A 20,386-nucleotide genomic window follows, 5' to 3' on the forward strand; every position below is an offset into this window, starting at 1 on the left:
TTTTAGAGGTCTATAAATGTTAGTGAAGTACATTAAAAATAAGATGAGACTGAGTGAACTAAAAGCATTTAAACTCATGCAGCATAATTGTAATTCAGAGCAGGCACACATGAAGAAGAAAAATCCTTTCAACCTTTCTAAATGATCAAATCTAATCAGGTAGAAAGCCTATTATCATTTTAAATTAAAAGTCAAAAATCAGAGAAACACAATTCTGGGCTGAGAGAAAAATCAACAGCTTCTATATCCAGAGTTCTTTTCTGTTTATGTCCTGATATGTGGCTCATTTATTTTTCTATACAAATATGTTCACATTTTTGATTGGATAGTTAAATACTTAAGTTTGATTTTACCATTCACTAAACCAGATGTAAATTAATTTGAAAGGAACATTATGGCAATGTAACTAGTTCCTTCTTTGAAAACAAATGCATCATTTGCCCAATGTTTATCTTCTGTGAAATCCCTCAGCTGGTTGAAAATTTACATTTCAGTGGGGGGCCATTATGGTTTTCAACACTATGTCACAATCACATATCTGTACTTTAAGAAATCTGTGTAAATGATTTTTTATGGTCCATTTTCCAAATGTGCTTTTCACTCCACTCTAAATCTATATTTACTGACTGATTTTTCAAAAATAAAATAAAATAGCAATTGAAACATGTTTTATAAGCTCTATTCTTCAGATATTACTTAATATTTTACTACCAGGTTGTCAATTTTAAACTACAATATTATGACAGCTGAAAAAAGGCGAGGTTTCTACATTCATTTTAATTTATGGAATATACAAAAAAGATAAATAGGCAATATACATGATTTTATGGGTCATCATAATGATAGTACCTATTTCTATTGTATATTATCTGTACCCGTTCCAATCATGTATGAAAATGTAGGTACCATTGATAAAAGAAGTACTAGTCTTTAAATGAGAATAATAAAATTCACTATGATGGTAACTTTTCAATTGTTCCCTGATGCCTTCATTTGAGTTGAAAATAGTGTCAAAACATTACATTCAGCTTTAAAAATACTCACACCATGACAGTGCAGCATATTACTGTGTTTTGATGTTATCACTGTTATCAGTGCTCAAGATTTCTTATCAATGAAATAAAATAAAGAGAATGGTTCTTTTATGTCGCAGTTGTGTTGAAAGAAAGGTGAGAAAAAATTAAAAACTTATGTTGGTTTTCTGGGTTCTCCATGTGCCAATACGAAAACTAATGGTTCCTCAGCATAACTTAAACATCCTATGCAAGAAAACTTTCTGTTGCACTTTTTAAGATGAAGAGACATTATAAAATTAGACGTTTTCCCAGGTTACACCAGGTTACAAGAGAAGGGTGGGACTTGATGTGAAACTTTGAATTTCTAAGTATAGTTAAGGAATCCAGTTTTGCCTGGTACTACACATATTTTATAACAAAGTCTCAGTAAACATCTCAACACAGAAGAGGCAAATCTTGATCCCTTCATTAGCAAACACCACATCAAACGACTAGTGAGAGGAATCAACAGACTGATGAAGCTGTAAAAGACACCGAAAATGAAAGTTATTGGGTCTGGAGATAGGACAGAGGTGAGGATTTATGTCGAGAAAGTGACCAACCAGGGTTTACTTCACGGCACCACTTATGTGATACACTGAGCATGGCTAGATGTGACAATGAAGGCGTTTAGCACCACTGGGGTGGCCTTGGATAATCTCAAGCTTAGCGTCCTTGAATCTTTGCATGGAAACCATGGCCCACAAAGTTAAGAATTGCTGCTGGGGACCCTGTCCTCCTGAATGCCATTTTGAAGTCATCTCCTTAAATTAAAACATAAAAATATGCAATATATTGACCGATTTATCAACCTAATTTTTCCCCCTTCACGATTCTTATCTGGTAAAAAAACTGACTTCTGTTTTATTACGTTTACTAAACACTTGTCTTGTTCCACTCTCTAATGAATAGTTTTAGATGATGACTCTCATATGGACACATGGAAGGTCTGAGAAATAATGCACCAACAATTCAATTTTACTTTGTTCATTATGCTACAAACTATATTCATTTTTAAATTTCCTAAAAATGAATAATTTCCATCAAAACAGTATGGTATATGACATTCTTTAGGACATCAGATTTTGTTAAGAGCTGGTGAATTTTATATACTCATTTTTGAAAAAATATCTGTTATTTTGTTAAACTTTTATGCAAAACTGTTTTTAGAGAATGTTACACAATGTACATCTATTTATTCACTTTACAAAATTATAAAATTATCAACACTGTGAAAATTTCTAGGCAAACAAAAATAAGTAAAAGAACAGAAAATCTGATTTAAAAAAATTCTTGGTGACAATAATCAAATAAAGCTACAGGTAAAATAGCTGTAAAAATATCATAATTAACTTAAAATTATTCACTTGTACATAAACTTAAAATTAACTGCATTTCACCTTCTGGAAAATGTTCTCTGTGGAAAGATCTTTTAAGTCATGTAAAGCTTTTACAAATGCTCTTTGAAAATTCAATGTATAAAATCCCCAAATCCTTTAAGAGCTCAATAAAATGACAGAAAATCTTGTTCCTTACTGGGAGAAACGTGTAATAGTACAGTCATTTTGGGAGACAGTTTGACAAGATTTTGTATTTTTAACATAACTAAAAATACTCTGACCATATAATCCTGTAATTGCTTTTCTTGATATTTTCCCTAAGAACTTGAAAAATCATCTCCACACATAAACCTGCTCAGGCATGGTTTAGACAGTTTTCTTTATCTTTCTAAAATTTGGAAAAAGTAAGATGTCCTTTTGTGAGTAGGCGGATCAGTAAATGTGTTACATTTACACAAAAGCATATTATTCAGTGCTAAAAAGAAATGATGATAAAGTCATGAAAAAATGGAGGGACATCAACTGCACATTGATATATAAGAGAAAGTCAATCTGAAAAGGCTCCAAACTGAATGATTCCAATTATATGATCTTAGGAGCGATAGCACAGTGGTAGGGCATTTGCCTTGCACGCAGCCAACATGGCTGACCCAAGTTCGATTCTTCCACCCCTCTTGGAGAGCCTGGCAAGCTACCGAGAGTATCTCGCCCGCACGGCAGAGCTTGGCAAGCTCCCCGTGACGTATTCGATATGCCAAACACAGTAACAACAAAGTCTCCAATGGAGACGTTACTGGGCCCGCTCGAGCAAAATCGATGAACAACGGGAGGACTGTGACCGGACCGTGACCGTGACCAAAAGGTAAAACTATGGGGATAATAAAAATGACTGGTAGTTTTTCAAAGATGGTGTGGTCAGATCAGTAGTAGACACAGGGGATTTCTTAGTAATAAAATTACTCTATATGAAATCCAATGATTGAGATATACTGTTACACAATTGTTCAAAAGCCTAAGTGGCAAACCACAAAGAGTGCATAGCAAATTATGGACGTTGGTTAATTATTATACATCATTGTAGATTTAGCTAATGAACTTGACTCTGGTGAGTGAAGTTGATAAAGGAAGAGGCTTGGTGGTTTGGAACAGGAGCATATGAGACCTTCCTATACTTTCTGCTCAAACTTTCAGTGAAGCTTAAACTGCTTAAATAATTTTTATGCAAAAAAAATATTAGAAATGCAACATCCTTGGTAAGCATGTAAATTGAATCAAATCTCCAAGTTCAAAAAAGACAGCTATACTTACTTAAACACAAAAGTAAATAGATTTTAAAACCCAGTGGGATTCATGCCAATTGTAATTCTCAATGTGCAAGAAAAATAATATTCAATATACCTTGAAGGGGAGATTTAAATAAGCCTCCCAAATCAGCAGCAGCCACCCCAGGGGTAGCTCCTGGTTCAAAACCCATCCATCCATGCGAAAAACTGCCCGGAACATCACAGTTACCAAAGGGTAGGATATGCATACAGTCCAAGTACATCCCATGCCAGCCAGGAGCCCCTGCCTGCATGCTAATGACTAGGAAAGGAGAAACAGGCTCAGCAAACAACACCACACCCCCATGGAGTTTCGCACAGATCCCTGTGCTGGCGCTGACAACCAACTAAACAGCAGACACCCTGGCTGGGGTACAAGTTGAGCTGCACCCATTGGCATGAGAAGCACAGGAGGAAGTGATGAGAGCTCCAATTCTCATAAGCAGATCATGAGGAGTGACAAAAAAGTGAGAAGTTCAACCATGACAATGGAGGTGGTCAAAAGCCCATGAAGATTCCCCCAAATACACCAGAACCTCATTCAAAGAGAAGTGAGTTTAAGAATATAATAGCTAGTCTCAGCAACTGTAGCACTGTCGCACTGTGCTCCCGTTGCTCATCAATTTGCTCAAGCGGGCCCAGTAACATCTCCATTGTGAGACTTGTTACTGTTTTTGGCATATCAAATACGTCATGCAACCAACAGAGGGTATAAAATTGATAACAGAATCAATGAATATATGTATGGTTCCCAGCTCCCCTAGGAATGTAGAGACAATGGAAAATAAATTAAGACATAATGAAGACTGTATAGGAAAATTATTTAACAATGGAAAACAAAGCAAATCTAAGTCTCTCATATTATCCACAAATTTCACTTCTTGGCATCTAGCCCAAGAATACAATAACATTATAATTTTAAATATATATATATCTACATCTACTGCAGCACAACAACAAGGGTATGAAAACAATCTAAACATTAAATGACAAATCAATGGATAAGATACTTGCAGCATCTTGCACAATGGGATACTATACAGCTAAGAACAGATGAAAGTATGCTTTACTTAAAGATTTAACTTTTAGATAAATTCAATTAGAATCAAAATATAGAAAAAATGAATACTCAAATGTTATAATTCACCTTCAGATAAATAAAGTTACCTGAGACATGGACCTTTTATTTCTCTGGGTACGTAAATTCCTCCCCATCCTCCACCAATTTCTGGGAATTTTCTAAAATGGTGATATTTGCTAATATTCTGTAGTCTATGAAAAAAAACTAATACTTTTCAGGGAAATTTAGTATTTAAATTTAGCACCTGAAATTCAAAGATGTCTACATTCAAGTCGCTAAAGTTTGCTAGAGGGAAGAACCACATTAAAAGTCAAAATTTTAGGAAAATTAGGACATATGATATATAATTAATTAACAGTGTATGTTTATATAATTATGGTATTTGAGATTAGGGGAAAGTCTTAGCAATAACCTTACATTTTATGAATAAAGACATGGTCAATAAGTCAAATACAGTGAAATAAACTGCATTATAATTTCAAACAGTATTAGTGCATTTTATTGGGGGTGGGTCTTTGAGGCAATATTCAGTGGTTCTCAGATTGTTCATGGCTTTGTGCTCAGATATCAATCCTGGTGATGCTGAGGGTCACATGTGATACCGGAGATCAAATCAGGGTTTAGCCACTTCAAGGCCTTAACACCTCTTTTATTGTGCTATATAATCAGCCCAGGATTTTATAAATTTTCATATTGTAGTTTTAATCTAATGAGCAGTTGCTACTTGTTTATTTTGTGAAAAACAATCAAATCAAGAAATTAAATGATTTCCAAAGTGTATTATCCAAAATATATCTATATAGTCAAAATTTCATGTCTGTTTCATATTATTTTCTCATAAACCACTAGACTTCTCTTTTCTGCACCCAAGACTATGATTTTTTAGTGCTTAGGGATACAAAGGTAGGACAATAAAGCCATATTCTTCTAGAATAAATTATTATTTTTATACATAAAAATATTTCAAATTTATTCTGGGCTATAGAAGGTAAAGGCCCTCCTGTTGATCGTCGATTTGCTCAAGCGGGCCCAGTAACGTCTCCATTGGAGACTTTGTTGTTACTGTGTTTGGCATATCGAAGTGATAGCACAGGGTAGGGCGTTTGCCTTGCACGCAGCCAACATGGCCGACCCGAGTTCGATTCCTCCGCCCCTCTCGGAGAGCCCGGCAAGCTACCGAGAGTATTCGATATGCCAGACACAGTAACAACAAAGTCTCTAATGGAGACGTTACTGGGCCCGCTCGAGCAAATCGATGATCAACGGGAGGGCCTTTACCTTTACCTTACCTTATTCTGGGCTGGAGCCATAGCACAGCGGATAGGGCGTTTGCCTTGCATGCGGCCGACTCGGCTGACCCAGGTTCGATTCCTCTGCCCCTCTCAGAGAGCCCGGCAAGCTATTGAGAGTATCTCATCCGCATGGCAAAGCCTGGCAAGCTACCCGTGACGTATTCTATATGCCAAACACAGTAACAAGTCTCACAATGGAGATGTTACTGGGCCCGCTCCAGCAAATCAATGAACAATGGGAGGACAGTGCTACAGTGCATATTGTAGTAGACTTTTTAAGTGTTTGGAAAATTTCCTATCATTCCAAATTAATTGCAATACTATAAATGATAAGTATTTTTTCAATGTAGCATTTTTTTTGGTTTGGGGGCAACATCCAGCAGTGCTCAGGCCTTATTCCTGGCTCTATGCTCAGGGATCACTCCTGGTGGATCTTGGGGAACTATATACGAGTTTGTCATGGATCAAATTCACCCTGGCTACATGCAAGGTGAGCACCTTATCTACTGTTTCATCTCTCCAATCTGTTAATACAGCTTTTTAAACATATGGATTTATTTCAGCCATCTACATTCTGTTAAAACCATAAAATATAAGAAAATAAACTGATTAAGCTTCTAAGTTGCAGAAAGCTTTAAGGTGGAAGTATGAAAAGCCAATGTGTCAGCTTGGTTTAGGTCAGTTAAAATATTTAAGCAGCAGAATTAATTCTCTTAGGCCACCAGGGTACTGTTTAATGCACAGTACTAATTACTGGATGGAAAAAAATTATACTATTTTCAGACAGTCCTAATAACTCTCTGAGGACAGCAACTAAGAAAGTTTGAATATAGTTTAAGTCGTTTCCTGAGTAAGATGAGATTCGTATGAGAAAGTCATTATTTAAAATGCCACACAAACATGAGTCACATATTACTGTTCATTCCTTTAACTTCAGTAGACACCACCTTTAAACTGGAGTTTGAACTATCCACAAAACAAAGTGAAAAGGATAGCTAGATCTTGAAAGATGCTGAAGACAACATACACAGTGAAAATCTATAGAAAATTAAAAAGGTTTGTAAAGTGTTTTCAAGATAGTGATGAAGCATCATTATAATTGGTCTCTTTTGGGAAAAAAGGGGGTATAAAATACCCATCTTAGTCCTCTCCCCCAGTGGATCGTGCATGAGTACTGAAGTCACTTTGCATCTCATCAAGTGAAAAAACACTTTTTTTTTCTGCCAAGACTGAATAAATACACATAACAAGCTCTAGGTCAGATTTTAAATTAAAACCAATTCATAGCAATGATAAAAGCTATTTTTTCTTTCTCAGTGACTTTATATTTTCAAAGAGTTTGCTTAAATTTTTCATTCCATTCTACTATTTCAACAAATAGTTTTATGAGTCTATTCTATAAAAAGCATTAAAGAAAACTGGGGTACAAAAAGGTAAAAATGACAAAGACTGCTTTTCGGAGTCTTATTTATAATCCACAAATATATGATGAGATTATGATGATGAGCTTTTATCAGCTTTATTTATTATAAGCGATAACTATCATGGGCTGGAGCAATGGCACAGTGGTAGGGGGTTTGCCTTGCACGCTGCCAGCCTGGCCTACCAGGATTCGATTCTTCCGCCTGTCTCGGAAAACCTGGCAAGCTATCGAGAGTATCTTGGCAAAGCCTGGCACACTTCCGTATTTGATTTGCCAAAAACAGTAACAACAAGTCTCACCATGGAGACGTTACTGGGCCCGCTCGAGCAACTCGATGAACAACGGGAGGACAGTGCTACAGTGCTACAGATAACCATCATATTCATGCGTCTATGTATACAATGTGTACGTAATGTGCATGTATATGTATGGATATGCTATATATTTAGTTCCTGATCTTTAATGACATAAATGTCTGTTCCTAATGGCTGTTATAAAAAACTACAACTCCAAAGTCATATTTAGTTCACAGAATTTCAATCATCTTTATCAATCTTCAAAGATCATATAAGTTTCTCCTATTGGCATCTATGTTTCCAAGGCCATGATAAGTCTCTAAAAATGTTTGTAATTTTCACAGAAACCTTGGTATTAAAAGCCAGTATACTTCACTATGTAAATGAGAACTCTAGGTCTACATACAAATAGTGAGCAGGTAAAGGTAAAGGTAAAGGTAAAGGCCTTCCCGTTGATCGTCGATTTGCTCGAGCGGGCCCAGTAACGTCTCCATGGGAGATTTTGTTGTTACTGTGTTTGGCATATCGAATACATCATGGGTGGCTTGCCAGGCTCTGCCGAGTGGGCGAGATACTCTCGGTAGCTTGCCAGGCTCTCCGAGAGGGGCAGAGGAATCGAACTCGGGTCGGCCATGTTGGCTGCATGCAAGGCAAACGCCCTACTGTTGTGCTATTGCTCCAGCCCTATAAAGGTCCTCCTGTTGATCATCGATTTCCTCGAGTGGGCCCAGTAACGTCTCCATTGGAGACTTTGTTGTTACTGTGTTTGGCATATCGAATACATCACGGGTAGCTTGCACGAGGTTGGAGAGATAGTACAGTGGGTAGAGTGTTTGATTGTATGTGTCCAATCAGGTTCAATTACCAAAATCACATGTTTCCCTGGGTCCCTCCAAGAGCGATCCCTGAGGGGCGAGCCAGGAGGAATCTCTAAGCACTGCTAAGTGTGGCCCAAGACCGCCCCACCCCAACATAAAATATATAAGTGTGTGCTATTTGCAACAATATGCAATGAAAAACATCATGGTTTGTAGAAGCCCCCCAAAAGGAGCCTTCTGAAAAGGAATGGCTATAGCAGGAAGTGAACAAAGGGTACCTGCATGCACTCAACAGAGCAAAATTGGCTGTTGTGTTTTGGCAAAAAGTGTTTTAGCTGAATGCAATGCCAAAGATCACTCAATCCCCAAATGTGCTTCGTATTTTGAGCATTATGCATAAATAATAATCTGACTTCTTTGAGAAAAAAGAATCTCATTTTGCTTTCATCCTTCTCACAGCAGACAGCAGTGGGAGGTAACAAGATGACTAAGGGAGGATTCAAAAGGAGCTGTGGGCTGCATTTGGGGGGTGAATGCCACGGGCATTCATCAGAGAACTTCAATGGCACAGGCTCTGAATGGATGAAAGCCTGCTCTGCTACAGAATGGGGTCAGCAGCCGGCCCTCTGCCCAGCACAGGTGCACACACTGGCACAGACTAAAGACTAAAGGTGGAAGTTTTCGTCCAGCTCTGAGCAGCTTGGTTACAGGAAAGGATTCCACTCGCAAGCCCACCAAAGATACCAAAATTCTCTCAAGGTCATTTAACCAGAAATCACCTAGATTTGAGAGAAAACAAATTCTCAGTTATTATTTCGTATCAGATAGGATACATTCTTGCATGTAACTTGAAACTTTAAGGATTCATTCGATACCAAAATGCAGACCCCTTCACGGCTTCTCACCCTTAACAAGAATTCGTCTCTCAGCATCCCATCGGGTCCCCTGAGCACTGCCAGGAGTGGCCCCTAAGCAAGATCCAGGAGTAATTCCTGCACATTGCCAGGTATGGCCTCAAAACATAAATTAAATTAATAAAACTGTTTGTGTCAATAAAGCCTAGTTACCTTTTGTTGTATAACTCACAAGTTGAGATTTTTATGTTCTTACTAAAGTTCCTCAAGGACCAGGCTATTTCCAGATATTTATAGATATAGATATGTATGCAGAAAAATAGATCCATACATATTCATATGCTTTTGCCAATAGAAGAATAATCACTGCCAATAAAGAACCTCATAATAAGCATATGATCAGTATATTTGATATGTATTTAAATATATCAATAGCTATAGATTAGTATGTATGTATTTATATATTGATATAGGAGTGCTAAATTTTTGAAGATTAGGAACAATTTAATATCTATTATTCTTTAAATTTCTTATGAACATAATTTTCTAAGGGGAAGTCAAACTGATCCTAACTCTTTAGGATCAGTGTACAAATTTCTTCCTGAGAAAGGCTGTCTTAGAATATATCACCTAGGATATCTGGATGCAAGGTTTGAAAATTTGCTATTCTCTCATTCTTCATAATAGAATTTCTCCTTTCAATGTTGATTTTTGTACAATAACTGGAATGGGAGTGGACACCGAATCATGTCCTTTTTTTTGCAACTGAATTCTAAAGTCCTGGATCAGATTTCACTCAATAGTCCAATAAATAAATAAATGAAGACATGGGTCACTGTCACTGTCCTCCCATTGCTCATCGATTTGCTCAAGTGGGCCCAGTAACATCGTGAGACATGTTACTGTTTTTGGCATATCGAATACCTCACAGGTACTTTGCCAGGCTTTGCCGTGCAGGTGAGATACTCTCGGTAGCTTGCCGGGCTCTCCAAGAGGAGTGGAGGAATCGAACTCAGGCTGGCCACGTTCAAGGCAAACGCCCTACCTGCTGTGCTATCACTCCACCCATGGGTATTGATGTGAAAACTGAAAAGTGTGGTTTTGTGTTTAAATTGTGAAATGTTTATCACACAATTTGGCTTTTCTTTCCCATTTCAGTTTTCACTGAGGTAGCAGTTTAAAATAGCTGGAGCCATATTGTTCAAAGAATATGTCATTTGCCTTGCCAACCTGGGTTTAATCCCTGGAATCCCATATTAACTCCAGAGCCCTACCAGGAGTAATTTCTGAGTGCAGAGTCAAGAGTAAACCCTGTTCATTGCCTGGTGTGGCCCCCAAACCCAAATACATAAAATAGCATTGCTATTATTGTTTTATACATGCAGTGCAGCTCCACTAGACGCCCCCACACCACAAGAGTGTCATGATGCCACCACTTTTATCCCAAGTCCATCCTCAAGCCACCTTTTGCCTTCTTGTTCAAAGTTCTGTTGACTATGACTAAGGATTTGCTTCGATCAGAGACTCTCTAATACTTTCCCTTGTTTATTTATTTGCCACATATGGGCAATATTCATGCAGTATTTGCCTTTTCTTTTCTGATACACTTCACTTAGCCTGACACCCTTCAGTTCCATTTAAAATCACACAACCTGTAAGATTTCATTTTTTCCCATAGCTAAGTATTAGGTCAGCATGTTTGTGTGTGTGTATGTGTGTGTGTATGTGTTTGTGTGTGCGCGTCCTGATTTCTTTACCTACTTTTATATTGTAGGGCACTTGGGTTGTTTCTAGATCTTAGCTTTTATAAATATTATTCAATGTATATTGATAATGTGGTCTCTACTTTGTTTTCTCCTTTGTATTTTCCAAGTTCCTTTTGCTTTTCAGTAATAAAGAAAGAAAAAAAAAGAAGAAATATAAGCAAACCTTAATTGTTGTTGTGTGTGCTCCAGGGTATTCTTTTTCTTCCAGTGTTGACCACCTTTCTATAAACTTAGATACCAGAGAATCATCATAGTCCACTATCTGAAATCCAGAGACATTTGCACCTCCAAACTGAATTTTTAGTAGGTCTCCATCAGTAAATCCCTACAAAAGAAAGAAATTCATGTCATATTTCTATTATGAATAAAATGGAAGTGAATGTTTGACAAATAACTCCACATATTGTGGTATTACAATATTTCAAAATTTATATAATAACTAAAAATCCAATCCTGAGTTTTACTTATCAGTAAATATTCCTCATCACACCAGCCAGCATCTGTGCATTATCTGGTCCTTAACCAACATTTATGGATTGATTGTACTTAAAAAAATCGTTCTTCACCTTATTGAAAATTTTCTATGAATATGGATTGACATTTACTTATTGAATTACCAACACAGCACCAATTAAGAACACATGTACTTAATAATTTTAAGCTAGTTATCCAAGTGGTCCACTATATGTTACATGTTACTATTTAAATCATTTATTCTCTCAGACTATTTGACCATATTTTATTAGATTATTTATGTACACTTTTACTAAGGAATTAGTCTTCAAATGCATAAATGTTTACACATTATACATTTTATGAGCATATGTCTCTATAATACCACCCTACCCACTCTTCTCACACCAAGTGCTGGTATCCCTATAAGAAGTTGAACAAACGTCTGCAGTAATATCTTTTAAGTAAGAAAAGCTGAAGACATTGTTCAGCGCATGAGTGAAGCTCTGGGTTCAGTCCCCGGCACTACAAAAATAGGTTAATTAGTAAATAAATTAAGGAAGGTAATAAATGTCTATACTGCTATTTAGGAAAAATAAACATTGCAGAAGATTATTTGTATAGAATATATATATATATATTATCTATAGCTCTTCAAACATTCTTTTGTATTTCCCCTGGTGATTTTATTCTCTAGTTTTGTTTTTCTTCTGTTGAAACTTCTGAGGCATAATTCTTAAAATACCTTTATTTCCATAATACATTGAAATGAGCATTTAGCTATACATTGAATTTTAATTTCAACCCTTATAATCTGAAGACACTGTTTCATATTTTAGTTGAAGCAAAAATTCATAATTCAATTATAAAAATTTCAAGTCTCCATCATTGAATATAAGTGAATATTGACATATAGTACATTGATTTTGCCATTAGCTGTTCAATCTCATTATTTACTATATAATTATCAGTGTTGTTCTAATTTATCCCTTTTTTCTCCTTTCCAGACAACATTAATTTGTATTACAATGGAAAAATCTAATTTTGCTTTATTTTGTTACTCTCTTTGTTTTCTCTATTTCCAACATGTAAGATAAATCATAGTGTTTATCTTTCTTTACTAGCCATACTATTACACTTCAATGATATCACCAAGTTCTGCTTAAAATGGCAGGATTTTATCCTTTTATTGATGAATATAATTTTATCTCTCAGTACATATATGAACATAGATATGCATATGTATATCTGTAGATTATATTTTTTGCATGGTAAAGCAAATACCAAGAAGGAAAATCACTAAATCACTAGATTTTGTGACATTTCTCTCCTAATGTTCTGAGAAATCTTCATAATAGCCACACCAAATGCATTCAACTAACAGCATAGAAATAAATAGGTTTCCTTCTCTGCACATCCTTGGGTATAAAACTATGCATTACATCTACACAATGGAATACTACGTAGCTGTCAGGAAAAATAAAGTCATGATATTGCTTATAAATGAACGGACATGGAGTGTATCATGCTGAGTGAAATGAGTCAGAAGCAAAGGAAGAAATGTAGAATGAATGCATTCATTTGTGTCATATTATATATATGCATATATATTACCAGGGTAAACAGGGGTTAGGAGGACTGGTCAAGAGTTGGAACTAACCACAAGTGTGTGGGGAGCTGAGGATATGTAAGATAGAGAAGAGACGACTATGACAATAATAGCTGGGAATGATCAGGCTGCACAAGAGCTGAGGGTAAAAAGTAGGTAAGGGATATTCTCGATAACCTTTTAGTATCAATATTGCAAACCACAATGCCCAAAGTGAAAGAGGGGGAGAGAGAGAGAGAGAGAGAGAGAGAGAGAGAGAGAGAGAGAGAGAGAGAGAGAGAGAGAGAAGGAGAGCACCTGCCAAAGAGGCAAGGAGAGGGTGGGGAAGAAGTAGGAGGTGATAGGAGAGAACCTAGGGACTCTGGTGCTGGGAAATATACACTGTCTGACTGAAATCCAACCATTAATAGCTTTGTAATGCTCTAAAAATAAATTAGAAATAAAATAAAAAATTTAAAAAAATAAATAAATGGAAAAAATAATAAAAAATAAAATAAAATGATGCATTATATTTTGATTAGCATTTTCCTAGTAATAAGAGAAGATAAACAGCTGTTTCTCTTCCTACTGGTAGAAGAAAACAGAAAGGAATGTCACAATGCCTCAAGAAGCTCATAAAGTAAATCTATTCAAAGACATACCAAAACATTGACGGGGCAAAAATAAATCAGTGAGTTCAGACATTTAAAAAATAATTAGCAGACATCAAGTTGCTATTGAAAATTTTAGTAAGAAAATAATAAAGATTTCAGATATAAAGTCTCAATAAATTAGTGCAAAAATGTTATAGGATTCTATGAAAACAGAACAAACCTCATATTCCACTTTTTAAAAATGCACTTGCAGAAAAAAATAAATTTTTCAAAACAGACAAAGAGGTCAATTACAAAAGATGATCCGAAAACAGTGAGTGCCCCCAAAGTAAAAAGAAAGAAATTTGAGAGTCTTTTAAAAGAAATAATGACCCAAACTTCCCAAACCTAGAAAGATTACTGCTTAATAGACAAGTGCTTATCTAAAACCAAGACACATAACTGTGAAAGTAATGAGAAGTCACTTGATTTTACTGTTTCTATTAAAAAATAAGTCACTTAGAATTTTTTTCCATGTGATTTTTCTTCATGCTCCTTTCCACCCTCCACCTATGAGAAACCTTTAAGATCTTGTCATTACTTCGTAAATCCATAAAAATATTCTCTTTGAAATATGAAATAAGGCACTCTTAAATTATTGTGAAAACTAAATGGGGATATTTGTGCCATTGAGTACTGGAATTTTTTCTAAAGGCTTAATTTGACAATTTCCTTATTCTGTTTTCACTGCTCTGTCAGTTTCAAGTGCCTATTATTGCACTAGAATGCTTAGATTCAACTTGTAAGGATCTTTGTTTCCTTCCCCACACATTGAATCATCATTTTGTTACATAATTTGGAAATTTTTCTCAACGTTTCTTTCAAAGTCATTTAATTTTACCTGTTATGTTAGAAAACGAAATAGAATCATTTAAGTTTCCAAAGCTATTTCTAATACTGATTTTATAGCATCCAATTCAAATGAGTAATATTTTCTCTTATTAATTTTTAGTTGTAAACATTATTTTTATGTTTTATGCCTGTCCTCATTCTGTTTATTTACTTGGATGCTGTCCTTTCTGGCAAAAACTTTACCCAAATGTCCTCGCTATTCAAGAGGAAGATATTAAAAGATTTCCTCGGGACTTATCTGAACCCGGGCATAGGTCAGAGATGTGTTTGCTTTTCTGTGAGGTGGACAGAGGATGAATATCAGTGACTTGCTTCCACCCCATATCTGGCATGTTGAAGAAATTAATACTGAGTCTTCTTATAACAACCTCTTTCTTATTTTCTGTTAGTCACTTAGATAATGCATCAGAAAGTTAATCATAGTCTGTGATGAACCAAGCATTCAGTAATTCCAGAGGAAATGGGATGATTATGATGATGATAATAATAATAATAATATCTGAATATTTTCCTAAGTTTTATAAAACACTTACTTTAACACTCAGACACTGAAAAGGAAAAGGGAGACATTCCCAGAGTTTGCTCATCTCCTAGGGGTAAGCTTCAATTTTAAAAGGAAAATTTTCACATATTTTCTAAATTCTCAAAAGATTCTACACATCAAAGACTCTTTAAACCTCATGTTCACTCAAAATTCAGTATGGTGAGACTCTGTAGTGTTTAGAGGAGAATAAAACCTAACTTGAACTCAGATGAAACATTGGGTAGATTTTCCCTAGCAGCAAGCAGCAGAAGTATTTAATATATATATATATATATATATATATATTTAAACATCTTTTAATTTTGGTCCTTCAGTGGATTTTTTCATAGCATCAGATATCAGCGCTCAAATTGATGAGTGCCCTTCTGTCATTATTTCTCAATGTTCCAATATAATCTTCTCCATCTGGACATTTTTAAAGATCACAGCTTTCAAAGTGGCTCTATGTTGTTCATCAAATGGCACAATTCACACAGGGGACTGCCTGTCCAGGCTGTTCCCTGCACAGACTGTGGTGCTGAAGAGACTGAATTCAGTTTCAAGTAATTTAACTCTTGCTTCTCCAGTAGAGAGGCATTTAGAATTTAGAGTAGAATGGTTTCAGTGTTAGTTCTCATGCCTTTGTTAGTGTTTTGTTCTTGTTGTTTGGAGGCTACAACTAAAGTGATATCATCTTATTCCTGACTTAGTACTCAGGGATCACTCCTGGCTCTAGTGGTTAGGGGACCATACATGGTGCCAGGGTTAAACCCAGGTCATCTACTTGCAATGAGAGCTCCCCACCTGCTGTAATGTTTCTCCAGCCCCTAAAATGTGTTTTTAATGACAGCGCCATTTTGTGGCCAAATAAATTTTATCTGAAGCAATGACTCATTCCCATTATCATCTAAACTTGATATTAAGAATGTTAAATCACTGGACACACTTCGAAAACCTTCTGGTAAAGTACAATTTACCACTTGAAGTTTATAAATTCATGAAGTTTATGTGGATTTAGAATTTAAAGTGTCTATCAATACTAGACATACTGCTTTTTGATAATACAATCTCATATTCCAGAAACCATTTAATAATCAAACACTTAGGTAATCTCAAATCTTTTCAGAGTCTAAAAAAAATTTTGTTTTGGGGTCACACTCAGCAGTGATCAGGGATTACTCTTAATTCTGTGCTCAAGGAAACAAATGCAGTACCTAGAAAGAAACCAGGGCCATCTGAATGAAGGAAATGACCTTAACCCCCATAATTTCTCAGTTCCCAATAAGTCAGGGATAAAGTTTAATTCTCTTTCACTTTATTTTTAATCATCTTTTAATTCCGAACTTGGGTAAGGGAAGTGTCTTCAACCATGTTAGATAATAAATACTTAAATACATGAACTAAAAGTTTAAAAACAAAATCAAAAGTTAAAGAAGCAATTTTTGTTATATAACAAAGCCAACAATTAAAGGCTTAGACTCATTTTATTCCTGATGTATAACTATTTTGAAAATCTTAATAATAATAACTATAAATTAATTTGGATTATACTTCAGAGGAGATGCAATTAAGCAGTTTGACATTCTGTAAATCTTAATTTACAGGATTTCCTTTAAAAATTTGATCATCCTGGGGCCGGACCGATGGTACAGTGGGTAGGGCATTTTGCCTTGCATGCCGCTGACCTGGTTCAATCTCCGGCATCCCATTTGGTCTCCAAGCACTGCCAGGAATAACTCCTGAGTGTAGAGTCAGGAGTAACCCCTGAGAATCACTGGGTGTGACCCCCTTTTGCCCCCAAAAAGCAAAAAAGAAACCTAAAACTTTAGAGTGTGTGAAAACAGTTAAGTTCATAAAAAATAAAAATTAAGGAATGAAAAAGTATTTAGAAATACAATACATTTTTTACTTAGTAAAAAATATGACTTCTAAGACAATTTATAATGCTTATATTGTTCTGCAAATCTGTACATTACCTATAATGACCATGTTTTATGTAGAAAATATAAGGTGAAAGAATAAATTTAGGAAAACATTCTCACTTGTAATCAATTAAAAATAATCAAGAACTTCTTAGCATAGCAATGATTAATACTGATCATTCACAGTTATTTTAATTACTAAAATATCATATAAAATAGAAAATACTAACTAATTTACTTACCAAATTTGCAATGATGTAATGATACCCTTTGACATGCTTTCCAATGGTAATAACCTGGTAGACAAAGAAACAACTATTTAGTGAATGTAAGTAGTACAAATGTAAAATTACTGAAACTATGGCATGATTCAGTAAAATTTTGAATTTCATCAGTTATATTTTATAATATTCCTTAATGTATCAAATAAAATGATCGAATACAGAGAATATTTCCCCCAAAAGTAATACTTTTCATTTTGTATAAGCACTATGAAGTCAGTAACTGAACAAAGTAATTACCTCAGCTTATTCAATGATAAAAATGAGATTAAAAACAAGAAAATATATGTTTTCCATAAAGAGTCAATTCTACTGTTTACAGAAGATATTTATTTTTCATGGATCCTTACAAAGGTGAAAACTATCTAATATTTTATACTCACACATCTAGAATGAAACATAACCATGTGTTGTTTTTAATAGAAGAGAAATTCTAAATGATGATAAACATAAAGTTATTATATAGAATTATAAGATAGTATTATTATATAATCTGGGAATATAAACGGTTCAGTTCAAATTAATATTATTATTTTAAGCTCGAGGCAGCCAAGTAAAGAGAACATTTTCTTTACAATCCCAGGTTAAAAAGAATTAATGAAGAGAGAAATACATCATAAACTAAGCAGCCCTTCTGAAAATGCTCATATTAGTTTTAAATATTATTATATATTTGCCTTTCCACTGAAATACATTTACAAGAAAGAGCATGGAAATAGATGATACTGTTACATGACAGTCCATGCACTTAGATATTTAAGTGCAACTTACACTTTGGGAACAGCTATCATATTAATGGAAGGTATAAAATGCTAAGCTGATAGTTACCTGGACATAAATTAATGGGAACATTAACTTATGTCTGTATTCAATGGTTTTGGTGACTCCTTACTACTTTTAGCACAGTAAGTGAAGTCCTTCATGTACTTCAAAGTCCACTGATCTTGATGTTCACAACCCAACCACATCATCCTCTATTGTCTGGGTCTTGCCTCAACTAGGAAACTTTTTTGACCACGATATCTTCCATCTTACTAACTCTTAAGGCCGAAGAATCTTAGCACAAATTTTACCTTCTGAGAGAATTCTTCTCTGACTTTCACTTTGAACTTGAATAACTCAAATTCTCCAAAGCAGCATGTTTAGTTAAGATCAAGGTGAGAACTCTAAGAAGGATTCCACATATGCCACTTTTAGTTGAAGACTTGTATTTTCCTCTAACCTAATTTAATGTTACTCAACTCAACTACCGTTTCCAAGAAGCTGAAACCTCTGAAGGGAAAACTTTGAAGTAGGCCTTGGCAGTGAAAAAATACATTTACAACATACATTTATTAGCCTTAATAATTGGCTTCATTAAGACATTCAAAATTTTTTGATTTTGCTTACAATTTAGTCGACTTTATGCATGGCTTCCAGAAATTAATTTTAAAAATAATGTATAAATGACATTGCCATTTGAGATTAGTGATTAGTTATTGGAGATTAATATTTTAAATACAATAATCCTACTTTTATGTAAGATATAGTGTCAGATATTTTAGCTTTATAGCCATAAATATTTTCTTATTATTTTCTTCTGTAACTCTATATCATAACTGTTCTTTATATTCATAATACTACTCTTATCATGGGCTGGAGTGATAGCACAGTGGTTAGGGCGCTTGTCTTGCTGACTAGGGTTCGATTCTTCCATCCCTCTCAGATAGCCCAGCAAGCTGCCAAGAGTATCCCGCCTGCCCAGCAGAGCTTGGCAAGTTCCCCATGGCATATTCGATATGCCAAAAACAGTAACAACAAGTCACACAATGGAGACGTTACTTGTGCCCATTCAAGCAAACTGATGAACAACAGGAGGACAGTGCTACAGTGCTACCATCCTTATCATAATTGCATATCAGTCCCGGTATGTATACCACAGATATATTCATCTTAATACAGATTTGCTTATTGTGTTTAACATTATTTTCTTTAATTTACTGCAGTGCCTGATCACTAAACATTAGACATTCAGGGAAATTGATTGAAGGAATAAATATGTCAATCTAAACCAGCAAATGAAACCCTTTAAAGGGGTCATGTCAAGCCTCCAGACCTCCTCCAACTCTGTAGATAGGGTCCTCCTGGGTTCTCTTTAACCAGAGTGGACTATAACATAATATTCAGTACTGTGAATCTTCCATCTTAATGATGAGTTCAGGTTATCCAGACACTGCCCAGTCTTACCCACCTTTTTTCTTCATCTCACATTCAAAAAAGTATCTTCAGTAAATGTTCAGTGCAGAATTCACCCATTTAACACATTCAAGAGAATCATATAAAATATTTAAAATGTGAGCAAAACACTGCAAATTGTGAAGGACATCACCTAGATATTTCTTTCATCAGGATCATATATTTGTTTCTAAATATCACATTTCCTATCTTCCCAGTTTTCTCTTTGTGCTTTCTTTAGTCTTGCAAATAATTAGTCTTTGACAGGCATTCAGTAACATTTATTATGAAGAGTTATGAATACTTGAAAATTTTAAACCAAAGACTAATGACTATTATTAAACTTCTGTTTAATGAGAATCTTCTGTGCAATTCAAATGAGTTATTGAAGTTCACATTTGAACAAGAGCCCTTCAGGTTAAAACAACTTACCCTCAGCTCTTAAAATAAAAATCAAGATTTTTCTAATAAAATCCATATCTCTCTGACATACATTTACTTCTCTCTCATAAAAAACTACTCATTCATTAAATGTTTTGTGAGAAATCCATTTTGTATGTCTTAGGGCCTACATTATATATCAATTAATGTATCATCAACATTTTTGTTTGCAAATGTTAGTGTCATGTAAATTAGCAAATTTAATTTTCTTT

General features: G+C 35.0%; 1 protein-coding gene across 3 annotated transcripts in view; it reads right to left on the reverse strand.

Annotated features, from left to right (window-relative positions):
• GRIA2 (glutamate ionotropic receptor AMPA type subunit 2) overlaps positions 1-20,386 on the reverse strand; it is a 135,294-nt gene that overhangs the window by 30,924 nt on the left and 83,984 nt on the right. For all 3 annotated transcript variants that reach the window (XM_056119182.1, XM_056119183.1, XM_056119181.1), the window contains exons 5-6: positions 17,481-17,534; positions 11,411-11,572 (exon numbers count right to left, since the gene is read on the reverse strand). In XM_056119182.1, coding sequence (XP_055975157.1) covers positions 11,411-11,572; positions 17,481-17,534 — 216 coding nt within the window. The remainder of the gene's footprint in view (positions 1-11,410; positions 11,573-17,480; positions 17,535-20,386) is intronic.

The sequence above is a fragment of the Sorex fumeus genome, unplaced genomic scaffold, assembly GCF_029834395.1.
Source record: "Sorex fumeus unplaced genomic scaffold, SorFum_2.1 ptg000039l, whole genome shotgun sequence".
Taxonomy (NCBI): domain Eukaryota; kingdom Metazoa; phylum Chordata; class Mammalia; order Eulipotyphla; family Soricidae; genus Sorex; species Sorex fumeus.